Source organism: Malassezia sympodialis, genomic scaffold (genome assembly GCF_000349305.1).
Source record: "Malassezia sympodialis ATCC 42132 genomic scaffold, msy_sf_9, whole genome shotgun sequence".
Classification (NCBI taxonomy): Eukaryota; Fungi; Basidiomycota; class Malasseziomycetes; order Malasseziales; family Malasseziaceae; genus Malassezia; species Malassezia sympodialis.
Genome location: NW_017387807.1, coordinates 513,626 through 530,284, shown reverse-complemented (window position 1 = coordinate 530,284; position 16,659 = coordinate 513,626). Strand labels below are relative to the sequence as shown.

Sequence of the window (16,659 nt, the reverse complement as noted above, 5' to 3'; positions counted from 1 at the left end):
CTCTGTGACAAGTCAGGCCCGACGTAAAATGTCGACTCCTCGGCTACTGACGCATCGTAAGGATGAGGAGGTAAGTGAGGGGCGCATACCTAGCGTCGCGCGGAGTGTCTCGCGAGCGGCGCCGGTGGCCAGCAGTCGCTCAGGCGCCCAGCGTGCACTGAGTGAGGTGCAGGGCCACACTGCATCCCGCGTGGCACCTGAGCGCGACATCTCCCTCTCGCACATGCGCAGCCCCCCCCTAGACAAGCCAGACCCTAGCGTGCGCGCCATGTCGTCGAGCTCGCGCGTGCTGTGGTCCGCCCGTACCGACGCGCTCAGCGACACTCACACACACGATCGCATTGCGCTCTGGCGCGAACAGAGCGCGCGCGAAGTGCACTCACATGAGTCGCGACGGCCAATCCTCTCGACCAAGGACGTGGCGCAGCGCGCTACCGATCCAGAGACCGAGTCGCCACTGCGTACTGTGCTGCGGTACCTGGCACACGAAGAGCTCAGTGGCTCCGTGTACCTGCTAGGCTGGCTCATGGCCGTACTGCTGCGCTGCGCCGTGGCACTCGGCAGCTGGAGTGGACGGCGCGCGCCGCCCATGTTCGGCGACTTTGAGGCACAGCGCCATTGGATGGAGCTCGCGTTGCACCTGCCCGTGCGCCGCTGGTACCGCTACGATCTACTGTATTGGGGCCTCGACTACCCGCCCTTGACCGCATGGGTCAGTTATGCGTGTGGGCGCCTCGCGACGTTATTTCCCGCACTGCGACCGGCGCTGGCACTGCGCTCGTCGCGTGGTTCCGAGACACCTGAGATTGTGTTGTTTATGCGCCTGAGCGTGCTCGTGCTCGACGTACTCGTATACATGCCCGCTGTCGCCTTGTTCGTGCTGCGGCGCCTGGACGCTCGCAGCACGCGAGTGCGGCACATGGCACTGTGGACCGTGTGGTGCCAACCCGCATTGATCCTCGTTGACCATGGGCACTTTCAGTACAATGCCGTGATGCTAGGCTTGGCAGCGCTCAGCTTCGCGCTCCTCCTCACCAGGCAGCCCAACGTGTATACGTCCGCCGGCGCCCCCGCCGAGCTCCAGCACCTGTTGCTCGACACACTCAGCCGGCATGTGAGCCTGCAGTATGTGGCGGCCGCCGTGTTCTTTTCCCTGAGCTTGTGCTTTAAGCAGATGGCCCTGTACTATGCGCCCGCCGTATTTGCCATCATGCTCGGCCGCTGTGTGGGACTCGCCCGCACTGACCTCCTGCGTGGCGCGGCGCTGTTCATCGGCTTGGCAAGCGCTACTACGGCTGTATTTGCGATCCTCTGGCTCCCGTGGCTCGGGCAAGTCACAGAGCTCGGACAGGTCTTGCACCGCATCTTCCCCCTGGCGCGCGGCCTCTTTGAAGACAAAGTTGCGAACGTATGGTGCGCGCTAAGCGTGTTGCCCGTCGGCGCACGTTGGAAACTGCCGAACCTCTTGGGTATCCCAGCCCTTGCCAAGCTGAGTCTTTTGGCCGTGCTGCTGGCGATCCTCCCGTGCTGCATCTTGCTCTTTGTCGCCTCTGTCGAGTCAGTGCGGCGCGAGTCGATTACCGACGACGCACATGTGGACCAGGTTGTGGCGGATCTGCGGCGCCGCGCGGGTTCTGTGGTCTCAGGTACGACACGGCGCACAACCGGCGGCGCTCCGTCCCTGCACGAGTCGAGTCGTGGCTCGGACCGCCGCTCTGTGCGCAGTGGCTCGGCTCTGGCCGGCAGCACATCAGCGCGCCTACAGGAAAGCGGGCAGCGAACGCGCCGCCCTTCCGCCACGATCCCGCCGGCCGCCGAGCTCCTGCTGTATACCCTGGCGTCGACGTCCCTGGCCTTTTACCTGTGGGGCTTCCAGACGCACGAGAAGAGCGTGCTGCTCCCTTTGTTGCCACTCACGCTTCTTCTCACTGTACAGGGCGACCGCACGGGCGCAGGCGCCGCCGCTGCCGACTGGGAGTGGGGCGTTTTTGCGAACAACGTGGGCGTCTTTAGCCTGTGGCCGCTCCTGCAGCGCGATGGGCAGTTGCTGGCATGGGGCGTCCTGCTGGTGCTGTGGAACTACCTCATCGGGTACCGTCCCTGGGAGGTGCTGCGCGCGGTGCGCGCGCCACCTGGGGCGGCCGTGCGCGCCGTCGCGCAGGCTGCGATGCTGGGCCTCGTGGCCTTGTGGGCGACGGTGCCGCTCGCGCCGGCCCTGTGGGCGCCAGCGCTCCGCCGATACCCGGATCTGTTCCCCGTGCTTACAGTGCTGCTGTGTATGCCTGCGCTCGTCCTTGTTTGGCTCTGGACACTGAGCAAGCATTGGCAGATTGCTCTCGCCTCGGGCCTACTGTCCGCGCGCCATAAGCACAAGTAGGTGTACTATAGATGCGGTCAGTTCAGGTCTGCGTAGGGCTCAGGTGTCGGCTCCACAGAGGCCTCTTCTGTGGGTGGCGGAGGTGCGCTGGGTGTGTCCTCCATCTCCACGACCTCCTCGCCCTTTTTGCCCTTCCGTTTAGTGCGGCGAATCTTCTTCTTGGGCGGCGGCACATCCCAGGCCCAAAGCGGGATGAACGACTCAATCACACCGACATCCGCAAACAGATTCGGGAAGATCCAGATGCCAGGCGGCACAACCACGATCGAAATCACCCAAAAGATTAGGCGCAACACTGCAATCACCATGAGCAGGCCAAACAGGCCCAGCACGCCAAGCGACAGGTAATACACACCACGGCGGAGGAACATGGGCCACAGTGGGAACATGACGGCAGCAAGCAGGAGCGCAATCAGCCCCAGGCCGGCGAGGCGCTGCCAAAGCTGCGAGCCCTCGTAGAGCCACACATAGTGCATATCCTTCTCAAACATTTGCATGTGGATCACCTTGAGGGGACGCGGCGCGGCGTGGTCCTTGGAGGTACTGGGCGGCGCAGGGCCGCGCTCCACGCGCAGAAAGAACGCAAAAGGAAGCAGGCTATGCAGCATTCGCTCTGCCTCCTCTTCCGTCTCGACCTGCGGCACGTTTTTCAGTTTCTTGTATTCGGGCGAGAGCACGGCCTTGACGGCCGCACTGCCCTTGAAGTAGTCGGCGCGCTGCCCGTTCACCACGCCGGGACGCGTCTTCATGCCCGACTTGTTCCGCAAAAAGTGGACGACATTGCGCGCACCTGGCGGCGCCGTCTTCTGGCGGTCCTAAGGTCAGCACGCCCTACCCACCATCGTCGTCACTGGACACGGTGCGCCGCCCCCGGCGCCGTTTCTTGCACGTGACCAACGCGCAACAAACACCTCGGGGCTCCTGCGCGCGACGCTGTGCACACGATGGACGGCCCCGCGTTCGTCCTCGCGGACGCGCTGACCAAGCTCCAGGAGGACGACCTGGACATCGAGGATGAAGTGTTGGTCGATGCGCAAGATGCACAGACGCAGCTTGCGGCCGTCACACGCGTCGTCGATGCGGTCGCGCACTCGTGCACGGCCGTGCAGGATGCGGCTACGTTTACGTATGCCCAGTCGTGCATCAAGTATGTGGGTCACCTCGAGCCAGATACCGCTCACCGTCTCCTCGATGCGATTCTCAGTGGATTCAGTGGTCTCCTTGATGAGCTGGCCGACACGGATGCGACCGCCACGAGCGCCCTGGCCGAGCCGCTCGAGCGCTACGCGTTCCTGCTCCAGTGGCTTATCCAGCTGCTGGAGAAGCACAGGGACACTTTTGCGCGCCCCAAGACGTCTGCGCGCGGTGCGCGCACGGATGGCGCATGGTCGTGGGCCGCGTCCCTGCCCACCGTGCTCGGCGTGCTGGCCAAGGCGCTGCGCACCGTGTCGGAGCGCCTGTGGTCCTCTGCTGCAATGCGCGACACGTTTGTTTCCCGCTGCATCCTGCGTCCCGTGATGCTGCTGCAGGAGAACGAGGCGTATCTTAAAGTGGCGCCCGTCAAGCTGGGCCTCTTCAAGGTGACGTGCCTCGCTGTGAAGCTGCACGGTCAGGCTTTTAATGTGCAGACAAGCATCATGCAGTCACTCCAGTACTACGAACACCTCGCGGAGCCTATGGCCGAGCTTCTTTCGGTCCTGCGCGTCGAATTTGACGTGGCACGCCTTGGCGAAGATGTGCTCCGCGAGCTCGCCGCCAAGTCGTTTACCGGCCTCGACTCCAAGAGCCCCCGCAGCTATGGACGCTTCCTCGTGCGTATGGCTGAGTTGAATCCACACAGCGTGCTGAAACAGATCAGCCTGCTGCAGAAGCACCAGGACAGTGAGTCGTACCCAATGCGCAATGCGATGATCGAGGTACAGGGACTGCTCATCAAGAGTCTCGCGCTGCATCCGGATCTCGGCGCCACAGACGTTCCAGCAGATGGCGACGACGATACGCCTGCGCATCGCAAGCAGATCGATGCGTTCTTCGAGCGCCTGCTCGAGCGATTCCTCGATGTCACAACGTTCGTGCGCACCCGCGCCGTCCAGGTGTGCAACGGACTTTGTGATCTACCAGCCGCATTTCCAGCGCAGCGCCTGCGCATGACAGAGCTGGCCGTGCAGGCGCTCGAGGACAAAAGTAGCCATGTGCGGCGCCACGCAATCCTCCTGCTCGTCAAGCTCATTCTCACGCACCCGTATGGCGCCCTGTATGGCGGCGAGCTCAGTATGGACGCGTGGTCAGAGCGCCATGCAGCTGTTCAGTCACGCCTCGAGCAGGCGGAGGCGGTACTGACGCGCCCCCTCACCGACGAAGAGGGGACTGCCGAGGCTGACGTCTCCCAGTCGGACCTTGCGCCACCGGCCATGTCGTCCGCGGACCAGGAGCAGCTCGTTCAGCTGCGGCTTACACACACGTATTGCACGGACGCGCTCAAGTTCATGACGTGCCTTGAACGCGGTGTGCCGATCCTCGTTCAGCTGCTCGCCTCGACGAACAAGGCCGAGGTGCTTGCGAGTATGGAGTTCTTCCGCGTCGCATACGAGTACAAGATCCACGGCGCCATAGACGGCGTACGGGCTATGATTCACCTGATCTGGACCAAGGACCATGCGCTCGTGATGGACGATGGCAGCCAGCTAAAGGGCGTGCGCAGTCGTCTCATTGAAGTGTACCGTGCGCTGTACTTTGAGCCACAGGCAGGTGCGCCGCCCGCCGAGAATACGGCGCGTATTGCGCGGAACATGATTGAGCGCACGTTTGGCGCGACCTTGGCCGAGCTCACAAGTCTCGAGCAGCTGCTCAGCGTCATGCATGGCGAGGGCCTCGTGGACCGTGCCGTCATTGATACGCTCTGGGACGTGTACGCGACAACCCGGCCCATCGCGCGTGCTCAGCGGCGCGGAGCGATCATGGTCCTTAGCATGCTGGCCAAGGCGGACCGCGGCATTGTGGCAGACCACATCGATACCCTCCTGCGCATCGGGCTCGGCCCCTTCGGTGCCAAGGACCTGCTTCTCGCGCAGCATACGTGTATCGCACTGCAGCGTGTCAGTGGCAGTGCAAAGAAGGTCAAGGGCGCGCTCTCTGACTCCAATGTGCGGTACCCTATGTCGCACCCCATGTTTGCGCGTCTGCGCGCGGTTGTCATCATGCCCGGCGAGGCGACGGGATGCGATGCAGCATGGTTCGGCGTCGCGGAGCATGCGATCGAGGCGATATACCTGTTGGGCGAACAGCCCGATGCGCTGTGCACGGAGCTTGTGCGGCACAGTACCCTGCATGCCTTTAGCGGCGGCCCACATGCAGCCTACAGTCTGGCGCAGGCCCTCTTTGTGGTGGGGCATGTCGCACTCAAACAGATTGTGTACTTGGAGCTCGTGGAGCGAGAGTGCAAGCGGCGCAAGGCTCAGAAGGAGGCTGGCACGGACGGTAAGCCGGCATCCGAGCTCGACCAGGTGGCCGAGCAGGCTGAAGACGACTTGGGCGAGCTGTTCGGGTTTATCCGAGACCGCGAGCTGCTGTATGGCCCCCAGAGTCTGCTCGCGCTGTACGGCCCGTTGGTCACGCACTTGTGCTCGACAATGCGTCAGCAGAGTTATGCGCCGCTGCGCCGCGCCGCGGCTCTTACGCTGTGTAAATTTATGTGTATTTCAAGTGAGTACTGCGAGGCGAACCTCGGGCTGCTATTGCACCTGTTGCGCGCGTCGGAGGACGAGGTCGTGCGTGCGAACGCAGTGATTGGACTCGGTGACGTGGCTGTGTGCTTCGGCACGCTGGTGGACGAGAACAGTGAACGGCTGTACGCGGGCCTCGGAGATCCGGATCTAGGTGTCAAGAAGAACACGCTCATGGTTCTTACACACCTGATTCTGAACGGTATGATCAAGGTCAAGGGGCAGCTCGGTGAGTTGGCCAAGTGTCTTGAGGATGAGGAGCCGCGCGTAAGCGATCTTGCCAAGCTATTCTTTAGCGAGCTCGCCATGAAAGAGAACGCCGTGTACAACAACTTGCCAGATATCATCAGTCACTTGTCCAGCGGCGCGCACGCCGTGGACGAAGCAACGTTTGTGAATACGATGCGCTTCATCTTTACGTTCATCGACAAGGAGCGGCAAGCAGAGAACGTTATCGAAAAGCTATGTCAGCGCTTCCGTCTTACGTCCGAGGAGCGGCAGTGGCGCGATATTGCGTACTGCCTCTCACTCCTCCCGTACCGCTCAGAGCGCTCGATCAAAAAGCTGCTGGACGGCCTGCCATACTATCAGGACAAACTATATGTGCCAGACGTGCACCAGCGGTTCTCTGAGATCCTCGCCAAAATGCACCAGGGAAAGGCAGGCGCCCTGGCAAAGACGGGCGAAACGGACCTCCGCGAGTTGGAGGACGTCCTTGCACAGGCCGCCGAGCCTCGTGCTGAACCACACGAGGAAGAGGCGCAGCCAGAGGTCCAGCTGGACGCTCAAGAGGCAGACGCGGAGGCCCAGTTGGAGACTCAGCCGGAGGTCAAGGTCGAAGTCAAGCCTGAGCGCCGCCGCACACGGCGCCGCGCCGCTGCCTAGCCTACCCGGTCACCTGCTCCGCATACTCCGCAAATACCTCCTTAAACTCATCGCACTCCGCCGCCTCAACGTCGGCAGAGCGCACACATGCGCGCCAGTCAGCGCGCCCAGGCATATCCAGAAAATTTGCGAGTGTTTCCCTGCTGTGAGAAGCGAATACGTACCGTGGAAATTGCAAGTTGAACCGCTCGCTGCGCAGCAGAAGCAGCCGCTTCCTGGCCCCTATTTCCATGTAGCAGTAGTCTTGCCTGTCCTGCGGCGTAAAGTTCGCATCTTCCTTCTCCCACGTAGAGGCCACCGTCTCGCTCTCCCACGCTCCGTGCTCGCGATGTAGCGTCTCAGTCATAAATGCATCAAACGCTGCTGCATGCTCGGCGGCCAACGGCACCACCTGGGTCTGTGTGTGACCTGCGCGTGTGCCGCGGCGCACGACTTGCCACGATACCGGAACAGCATCGTACGCCGCATAGCACTTAGTGAGCGCGTCGCGCCACGCTCGCATCTCGCGCCGCAAAGCCTCAGATGACTCGGCAGCGTACACCGACGGCGTATGCGTGATCGGCACAATCAGGACATGACCACCACCTGGTACGGGCGTAGTGGCCTCAGATGACACAGGCAGCTGGCCCTTGGGCAGCGCCACATAGCACTCCATGCCAACAGAGACAATCAGGTGCTTCTCCAGCGATGGATTGCTCAGGCAGAACCAACACTGGTCCGGATCGACCGCTTGAATCTTGCGCCGCCGCCGTCGACCGCTCTCTGGTGCCTCAGTCGGTTCATGGCGCTTGTGCGCGGGACGTGGCGGAGGTGCGGGTGCTGCTGGCACCACCCACAGCGGAGAAGCCGTCAGGGGATGAGGGCGCGGCGTGCCGGCCAACTCAACCCGCGGCAGGATGCGCAACGCTGTGAACCATCGCCGCTTGGCACTGTTCGCCGCGCGTGCCAACGACACAAAACGCGTGATGGGAAGTACATCCGGCGGTGGCAGTGCCGCAAATGGCGGATGTTCGTACGGCTCCCGCTCGAAAAAGGCGCCATGCTCATCGGCAGCAGGAGCACACGTTATGTGGTACCGCGCACGACACGATTCAGCGAGGCGCGTGATAGGAGCACGGCCCCACGCCGAGCACGCATCCGGCTTGGGTGCCTCGCTCAGCGCATCCATACCGATCGGCCACGCATTCGTCAGCAGGAGATCCACGGGTGGCCGTGCAGCCAAAGTCGACGCATCGCGCTCACATTGAAACTCAAACGCGGCCTGTGCGTACTGAAAAGCACGTGCCTGCTGCAGGCTTCCTGGGTCCGCAGGCGGTGGCGGCGCGCGAGCTTCGCCAAGCGTTAGCGCAGGGTGGCGCAGGAGCTGGCGCAGTGCGTCACACGACGCCTCGGGCGTGTCGAGGGGCTTCCATATTTGCCAGTCGTCAGCCTCTTCGTTAGGAGGCTCGCGCGCGTGCCAATCTACGCCATTGCTTGTGTCCCATAAGCCACCGCAAAAGACGATGCGCACACCGTGCATACATACGACGCCGGCGCTGCCGAGATAGAGAAAGTTTGGCGCGAGTTCCACGGGGCCACGGTGATCGGCAGGAATGCGTTGCTGCACATCAGCGGGTATGTGTGTGCCAAAGAAGAAGTAGGTAGGCATAGGCACTGAGTCAGCTGGTAAACGTACTCTGACAGGAGCCATCTAGGAACGCACGCTCCTCGTCGCAGAGCGCGTCGCATTTCGCAAACACGTCACCCACAATAAAAGCCGCGTCGAATGGGCCATGCTTCGCATGGATAGCCATCGTCTTGTCCAAAAGGGCTCGTAGCTTCCCCTCGGGTGGCCCAAGAAACAAGCTGTTGTGAGTGCGTCATACGTACAGTTTCGGGGCGCTCATGCTAGGTGCCAAGGCGCGTCGCTTCTGTCGCTGCCCTACACACCTCCACCTGTGGACCGAGCGCGGCGCAGGACCATTTGTAACGCGACTGTCGCCGCCATGTCGCTGGATCCCACGCCATCGCGCGTCGCGAAGCGCGGCCCTGACCCTGCTCGGTATGTATATCTAGTGACTTATGGTAGTGGAGTCTACATCAAGCTGGCACTCTTCAGTGTGGCCCTGTTTGTGGCCCCTATTACGGCCTACTATCTTGCCAAGGACCGCTGGCTCGCTGGTAAGAGCGGTCTACTTACCACAGGTAATACTGTCTACGCAGGTGGTCTTGCAGCACTTGTCGCAAATTTAGTGCTGGGTGGCTATATATTTGCTGCTTGCCTCGAAGACGACGGGCCCCGTGCTCCGCCCAAGGAGACAAAGAAGACACAGTAATCGCTATAGAACTTTGGCAGCTGTCAGCAGAGCTATTTTGTTTCAATTTTCAAATGAGTAGATGATGTGTTTGGTCACAGATACGGCATTTTATAGCTACGAGCTGGCCGCTCTCCGCGGGCTCGACAAATTGCTCTGGGGCTTGGGCCGGCCTTACTACCTCCACCGGGGACTGAGCGCGGCGGAGTCCCACTCAATTGCGCAACTTGAGTCATTATGTTGTCTGACCCTTTGCCGCCGTATCTCGAAGAGTGCGGTTCGAACCCTGCCCATTCATAAATCCAGTAACTCTAAATGACAGCGACGTAAGTCAAGTCTTACACTCTGTATTGTTCGCGACCGTCATCAATATTGCCAACCTTACACAAATTATCTTCTACTTCTTCCCGAGGGCAACCAGCATAGTGTTGCAAAAATATTGCTGCCATTATAAGAGTATTCCATCTTGTTTGTATCTTCATTTTGTATCGCCGCGATATTGACTGGCTACATATATATATTACGGCTCGATCGCCGCACCCTTGCTCGACGGTCGCAAATCGTGGGAAGACAGTTATGACACGGCCAAGTCACCAAATCTAAAGAACTATGGTAGAATCTATAGCCTAAATTTTCGCTCTTATTTGAGCTCCTGCTTTTGGCGCCGATCGTTGGCTGCTTGCTCGCCACGGACCGGTGGCATAAGGTATAATGTACGATTGACCTCGGGCAACGTGGCTTATGGGTGTCCTCTCGCTGTGATCGACAGAAACATGGTAACAGGTGGATAAATTCTTTCTGTGTGCTGCTCGGATGATTATCCATGCACGATACCTCTTAAATTAAAAGTGGTATTATAGGATCATGGGTGAACGGATTGGCGGGAATGTGCGTTGTGGTGGCGGTTCAGTCGGCGTGGGGTGGTGCAGGCACACGAGTACCAGCCGGAATGCGTCGTTACCTGTTGTGAGCGAACAGTGCGCACCATTCATATAGAAACGATAAAGCCTTTTTTCGCGGATGAACCCACAGTTCTCGTACAGGCGAAGTGCCGCCTTGTTGGTCACTTCCGTCTCCAAGACAATCTCACTTGCACCTCCGTGTACCATTTTATCGATTGCCTGGCGGACCAGAGTTTTGGCTGCATGAGTCTAGGCTTACGCACCAATACCATGACCACGACAATGTGGCTCCACACTCAACATGGCGATATAGCCGCGCCACAGCCGCGAGCCGCGCAGGTGCCGGTCTAATTTGCACACAATGACACCGACGGCTTCTTTTTTACCATTTTCTAGCTCCTTCCATGCCTTTTGTTAATTATTCAACGCACTAATAGACTTAGCTGTGGCCTGTCGTTAGCTAGGCATGCGTACCATGTACTAAGGAAATATCTGTAGGTGTAGATATGATAAGGCTCACTGAAAATTAGTTCAGCGACCTACCTTAACTCCTTCTCGATCAAACGCATTACATCTTCTATGTCTTGCTCTCCACGATAGACCTCGTACTGGATTACAGGCGCACTGCTCATCGCCCGCCGCGGCCCCTGCGTCAATCCGCAAGTGCGCCAAGCAGGTCCCTTCGTGCTGACTCAGCATGACGATAAAGAAAGCCCGCCCCACCTCGCTGTCGTCAACCATCATGCCCCTTCTGCGAACGATTTGGTTCTATGCGACTGCCTATGTGTTGCGAATCTTCGATTATGTGAAGATTTTTTGGTATCAGTCTAAGCGTTCCATTGATAGGAGCGGGGTTACGATCGAGTATATCCGCATTCCATCGCGCGATCAGGGACGCTCGATTCGCGCGATTCGGTACTCACCAGTTGGTGCTACGGGACCTCTACCTGTGCATTTGAACTGGCATGCATCCGGTTGGGGTACGTATGATTAGCTTATGTCAGTGTTGAAGCGCTTGGGGTTGGACCGGCACATGTGCGTGAAGCTGGCGAAGGATCTACAATGCATTGTTCTGGACTGTGACTACCGCAAGGCACCTGTGCACAAGTTCCCTGCTGCTCATGAGGACACTGAGGATGCTGTTCTATATGCAATTGCCAACCCGTCTTTGTACGATGCAAAGCGTCTCACCGTCGGTGGATCGAGTGCAGGTGGCAACATGGCCCTATCGATCAGTGCGCACTTGGGACCGGAGCGTGTGAAAGGATGCTTTGCTTTGTACCCTGCTCCGAATGTGTGCCGTATTTCCGAAGTTGACAAAGTCTTCAAGTGCACAGATCCGAACTACCACAGCGGTATTATCATCCCGAATGAACTAATGGCCTTCTTTATCGAATCATACACCAACTCTGACGAGGATACAGAAAACCCGCGTCTTTCACCGATTCGATACCCTCAGGAAAAGTTCCCCAAGCATGTCCTGATTGCCTGTGGCTCAGCCGACTCTCTCTTTGAATCGTGTCGCCAGATGCTGGACCACCTGCACGACGGGGTCGATGAAGAGTTGCGCACGACCCGCTCCTTCTTGTCGATTCCGCAAGAGGCGCATGAATTCAACAACTTCCCTGATGCGTCTGCGTCTGTTGAATGGCGGGATGAAATGGAAGAGGCGGCCAAGGCTTTGATCCGTGCGTCGTGGAGCTCGTAGGTAGCTAGAATCTTATCTTGCATACGATTGGCTTATTTTTGGAGCCGTTGAGCTGCAAGCGGACTCTACTCGGATCTCTCCGTTCACGGCCATGCCGCGCGAAACAGTGGATTCAGTAGGCCGCCTGCATCATGAGTGGTCGTGGCGTTATATCAGCCTTTGGCTTCATGTCTTTATTCTTCGCCTGCTAGCCGAGGTGGAAGTGGCTATGACCGAGAAGCTGCGTCCGCCAGTGGCCCCAGACGTGAAGGTCACAAAGGTCCGCGTCCCATCGCGCGATAAAGGCCGATCCATTGTAGCCTTCATCTACGAGCCTTTGGATAAGCCGGAAGGACCTCTTCCTGTAAATATGAACCTCCATGGTTCCGGCTTCATGGTCCCCGCCTTTTTTGGCAATTCTCGCTACTTCAACTCCCTTGTGGCATCCAAGCTTAAGTGCTACGTGATCGACTCGGACTACCGAAAAGCGCCTGAATATCCATTCCCATTTCCTCTGCATGATTGTCATGACGTGATGTCGTGGATTTTTTCCAATGCAGAAGGCAAGTTTGATCTCGATCGTGTCTCCATCACAGGTTTTAGCGCCGGTGGCAACCTGGCGCTGTCAACTGCCAATGTCATCGGGCCGGAGCGCATCAAGGCGGTGGTGACGTTTTACCCTCCGACTGATGCCACCTCATCGGGTGCACCAGTGGGTGACCGCAGCAATCCCCCATGTGAGTTCCGCAGCGGCGTGATTTTGGAGCCATGGGCCTTTCGTGTTATGTACTCGTCGTATGTGCCGATGCAGCTGGATCCAGCAATCCCTGAACTCTGTGTGGTCAATCTTCCCCTGGAGAGATACCCCGACTACACAATGTTTATCGCGGGGCAGGCCGATGTTCTCTACCTGGATTCAAAAACCTTTTACGACCATATTATGAAGAATGGGTCGCTGGCGCAAAAGCAGCGTTCTCGCTTTATCAGCGTCCCCAATGAAGCGCACGCCTTCGACGAGCAGCCGAAGCATCCTGAATCGGTTAAGTGGCGCGATACCGTGTACTATGAAGCCATTAGGATGATCGAACAGGCTTGGTACCCTGACCGCGAACCCACCGTGTTGCCATACGGCTCATAGATCAGAAGCATCACCACATAAACCTTTGCCACCCAACCTCCCGGGGCCAGCGGAAGGGATACAGACAAAACACAGTCATGGTCACCGCGTTAATACATATATGACAAGCAAGCTCCAGCCACTGCAGCTGGAAGGGTGGATCTGGCGCATATAGACGCAACAGCAGGTAGGATACCAGGAAGTAGCGTGGCTCAATCAGGGGGGATGGCACCACAGTGAGACTTGTAGCAATTAGCCACCCAAGTATCCAGAGAGCATTGCGAGTCCGGGCGAGTGTGCGCATCCACAACATACCACTGAACGCGTACACAAGAACCAAAACATAGGGCATGGCATCATGCGCCTTGACAATTCGGCGCCATACATAAAACGTGTAATGGCGGTTATCTGCCAGCAAGAAAGGGTGCTCCATGGTACCAAAGTGAACAGCCAAAAAGCCGGCCAGTAGTAGCACCACTGCCAGTATGCCATGGTGGTAGAGCCAAGGTCCTCGTAACGACGAAACCACAGCAGGCCAGCCAAAAAATAGAGTGAATGCGAACAAGTAGCCGAGCTGAGGCAAGTGCATGGCCAGCTGATGGTGGGATTTGTCTCCCAAAACGACAGAGCCATCATTCCACCATAGGTAGGCAGCGAAACTGACAAACACGGGTAGGAATATCGCGCCGGTACGGACCAATTTGGCCCATGTCGATGAATGTTGAACCAGCGTCAGCATCGGAGGCATCTTTTCTGCAGGTGTACTAGATAGGCGCTGAAGCTCCTGCAGCATAGATGCACCCATCATGAAGAGCACCCATACGATATTGTTTTGTCGGAACCACAGCGAAAGCCATCCGAAGAGAGCCGCCATACCGTAGCGACGCGATTCCATTGCTAGCATGCCTGCCAAAACAGCCACAGTACTAAGCACATCCGTGTAATATAAGAATCCGAAGAACCACAGAGGTGGCAGTGTCGCACAGATCCAGGGAGCCAGGCTTGCACGACGTCGGCCTTGTCGCTGACGTATCCGTAAGCACAGCCACGGTATTATGCTTAATACAAGCACGTTGGTGAAACGGATCCATCCAGTTTGTGTGCATTTCGCAAATCCAAAAGGGTATAATAGGACGTGAAGCCCAAGTGTCACCAAGTACAATCCCGCAGGCGTTGTTATCTTCGGATCCCAATCCATGTGTCGTTCGCAATAGCGGGAGAATTGCGGCGCATGGAAAATTTCATCCTACATGTAAGTATGTTTTTACCTACCATATATGGATCCGGCACATACTGATTGACGAAAAAGGACGTCCCAAGCACCAATGTGGTCCACAGGACCCACTCTAGTCGCTCAGCCCCTGCAGGGGACATGGCGATATGTGTCAATGTGGAGAAAAGCAACCTAGATAGTCTATGGCTTGGACTGGCTTGTATGTTCATGAATGAGTGTCTGGAAGTTGGTGGCAAGAGCATCACCCAATGGAGTTGAATGGATAGATTCTGATGCATTTTCAGTTGATTTCACAACAGGTACATAGTATGTCTCTGTTTCGTCCGCCAAATTGACTTCACCGGGATCTTCGTTCGCAGAGGTCCGGTATGTTTGCGATAGCATCTCTTCAACCTCGTTCTGAGAAGGGGTCTCAGAGCGTTTCGAAGATGTGATGGAGTTTATCAATTGTTCTGCCGCACGTCCCAACTGTGAAACATCGACACCCGGCATGACGTTGGCGTCGGAGGGCGTGTGCAAGGCCGACATAAATGCCGTTATGTGCTTCAAGGGAGGCGCTGCTTGCTGCAAGTATGGGTGATTGAGAACATCGCGTCCCAACCCCACAAGTTGAGAGGCGGCGCGCAAACCAGTGACAAAATCGAATTGTTGTGTCCCTGTGCCTGAAAATGGATCTTCTGGGAGCGGCGGATCGTCTTCCTTCTCGACCACTTCAGTAAGAAGCAGTGCTGTCTCAGGCTCTTCCACCTGTGGAGTAATCTTCTCGTTTACCGATTTTGCATCAGGATCCACACCTGTCGCATATTTGTCGGTAGCGGCCAGCGATGCATGCTGGTCTTGGCATACAGTGGCATGTCCAAAGATAGTGCGAGCCCAGTCCTGTTGGTTTAGTGGCCTAGGAATCTTGACAAAAAGGTGTGTGAAGCCATACTGAGCTTGATGCGTAGTGTTTGGATCGGCTTCACATGATGCACACAGATCAAAGTCTGGGCATAATGTACATTTGAACCGAGGGCCTATGATGGTGTTTTGACATTCTGGCGGTCAGTATGTGCTTACGCACGGTCACAGTGTACATTTGGGTGCGTACACCACTGGTCTGGATATGGGTTCTTCGGCATATGATTGTCGGGGAGGACATGCATCAGCTTATGGCCTGGATGTCTAACTGATGCCACTGATTTACATGACGAACAGCAATCCCAGTCAGGACAGGTTAAGCCTTTGTAAGTTATTCAATGCATACATTTGTATCTATCATTCCCAATTGTAGAGGTACATAGGTTACACCACACTGGAACGTCACTAGAGGGTGGCGTCATGATGGTTGGTGGCAAAGATTAAATTTTCATTAACGCTGCTATGGGAACCGAGTGTTCAAACTCAATTTGAAATGTCAAAAAGGTTTCCTGCAAGAGATTCTGAATCACCTCTTCCGTGTTCGACAAGGAGCGCTTGGGCCAGTGCTTGGGCCACCGCGCTAAGCCATGAGATCTATCTCCAGGCGTTGTCCCGTGACAATTATCCCATTTTCGATAAGTTTGATAAGTGGAGGGCCAAAGTGGGGGGGTAATAGAGTGCCGGAAGCATCTCATCTGCCTTCTCCACGCCAACCGTCATTGATGACTTGACAATGAGTACAACGGTGCCAATTATCGATCTCGATGCGGAGGCAATCGTCTCGTCCCCAGAGACTACAGAACCCACACACCAACAATCGCTATCGACATGTTCCAAAGATTTACTCCGTGAGAAATCCAATGACCATACACAAGGTGACTATGAAGCGGATCTTGTGCTCTCAGGAATCCTAGGGGTTCGTGATTTTGCATTCGAAACAAATGACGAAAGATACTATGGGCATGGGTATGTGATTCCGAGCAAGAACCAGGAAACGTCTCAATCTTTTCACTGTGTTGCCATCTACGATTTTGCACCTGAGGCCGACAACGAACTACCACTCCAAGCAGGTATACCTGTGGAAGCCTTCCCCCCTGAGAAAGACGGCTGGATCCTTGCAAAAAATCCAGAGCAGCCCGATCAATGCGGCCTTGTTCCTTATACCTATTTGCAACCTGTCGGATAGCGTCTCTACATCGGGGTATCTGCCAAAACTACGTGGGTGGCATCGATGACACGCCGCAAGCGGGGAGAGTCGCCTAATTTCAGTGCATAGATATCATCCACAAGTCTTGCATATACTGCTTCTTGGCCTTTTGTGCGTCGAAGGAGGCGGAGCAGTGGCACGTACATGCGCGCTGGCGGATGGTGGTCATACGTGCTCCAGTGCTCTAGCAACCATGCATACTCCTGTAGAGCCACCCTGCAAAGTCGCTGCGCGCGCCCATCGTATTCGCTCCCATCAGACTGTGATTGCTTTTTGGACCGACGTGCAGCGTGCGCAAAATAAGTCATGAGCACGGTGCCTGATTCCGAGGCCA

General features: G+C 57.1%; 7 protein-coding genes across 7 annotated transcripts; 3 read left to right on the top strand and 4 right to left on the bottom strand.

The window, feature by feature from the left end:
- Positions 1-62: 62 nt before the first annotated feature.
- Positions 63-2,377, top strand: ALG6 (Glucosyltransferase-like protein; the record flags this gene model as incomplete). Its single annotated transcript, XM_018883877.1, has 2 exons — positions 63-70; positions 94-2,377. The coding sequence occupies 2 exons, from the start codon at positions 63-65 to the stop codon at positions 2,375-2,377; spliced, it is 2,292 nt and encodes a 763-aa protein (XP_018740593.1).
- Positions 2,378-2,394: 17 nt separating this feature from the next.
- Positions 2,395-3,219, bottom strand: MSY001_2044 (uncharacterized protein; the record flags this gene model as incomplete). The annotated part of the gene is made up of 2 exons (XM_018883876.1): positions 2,395-3,132; positions 3,217-3,219. 2 exons carry the CDS (start codon positions 3,217-3,219, stop codon positions 2,395-2,397), a joined length of 741 nt encoding a protein of 246 aa, XP_018740592.1.
- A 102-nt stretch (positions 3,220-3,321) lies between these two features.
- On the top strand, positions 3,322-6,950 carry MSY001_2043 (uncharacterized protein; the record flags this gene model as incomplete). The annotated part of the gene is made up of 2 exons (XM_018883874.1): positions 3,322-6,908; positions 6,941-6,950. The coding sequence occupies 2 exons, from the start codon at positions 3,322-3,324 to the stop codon at positions 6,948-6,950; spliced, it is 3,597 nt and encodes a 1,198-aa protein (XP_018740591.1).
- A 35-nt stretch (positions 6,951-6,985) lies between these two features.
- Positions 6,986-8,777, bottom strand: MSY001_2042 (uncharacterized protein; the record flags this gene model as incomplete). Its single annotated transcript, XM_018883873.1, has 3 exons — positions 6,986-7,124; positions 7,149-8,637; positions 8,687-8,777. The coding sequence occupies 3 exons, from the start codon at positions 8,775-8,777 to the stop codon at positions 6,986-6,988; spliced, it is 1,719 nt and encodes a 572-aa protein (XP_018740590.1).
- A 1,658-nt stretch (positions 8,778-10,435) lies between these two features.
- Positions 10,436-10,812, bottom strand: MSY001_2041 (uncharacterized protein; the record flags this gene model as incomplete). Its single annotated transcript, XM_018883872.1, has 3 exons — positions 10,436-10,588; positions 10,612-10,699; positions 10,724-10,812. The coding sequence occupies 3 exons, from the start codon at positions 10,810-10,812 to the stop codon at positions 10,436-10,438; spliced, it is 330 nt and encodes a 109-aa protein (XP_018740589.1).
- A 401-nt stretch (positions 10,813-11,213) lies between these two features.
- Positions 11,214-13,005, top strand: MSY001_2040 (uncharacterized protein; the record flags this gene model as incomplete). Its single annotated transcript, XM_018883871.1, has 2 exons — positions 11,214-11,868; positions 11,996-13,005. 2 exons carry the CDS (start codon positions 11,214-11,216, stop codon positions 13,003-13,005), a joined length of 1,665 nt encoding a protein of 554 aa, XP_018740588.1.
- Positions 13,006-13,196: 191 nt separating this feature from the next.
- DIE2 (Dolichyl-phosphate-glucose-glycolipid alpha-glucosyltransferase-like protein) lies at positions 13,197-15,339 on the bottom strand (the record flags this gene model as incomplete). Its single annotated transcript, XM_018883870.1, has 5 exons — positions 13,197-13,301; positions 13,370-13,910; positions 14,279-14,345; positions 14,464-15,177; positions 15,282-15,339. 5 exons carry the CDS (start codon positions 15,337-15,339, stop codon positions 13,197-13,199), a joined length of 1,485 nt encoding a protein of 494 aa, XP_018740587.1.
- Between the last annotated feature and the right edge of the window lie 1,320 nt (positions 15,340-16,659).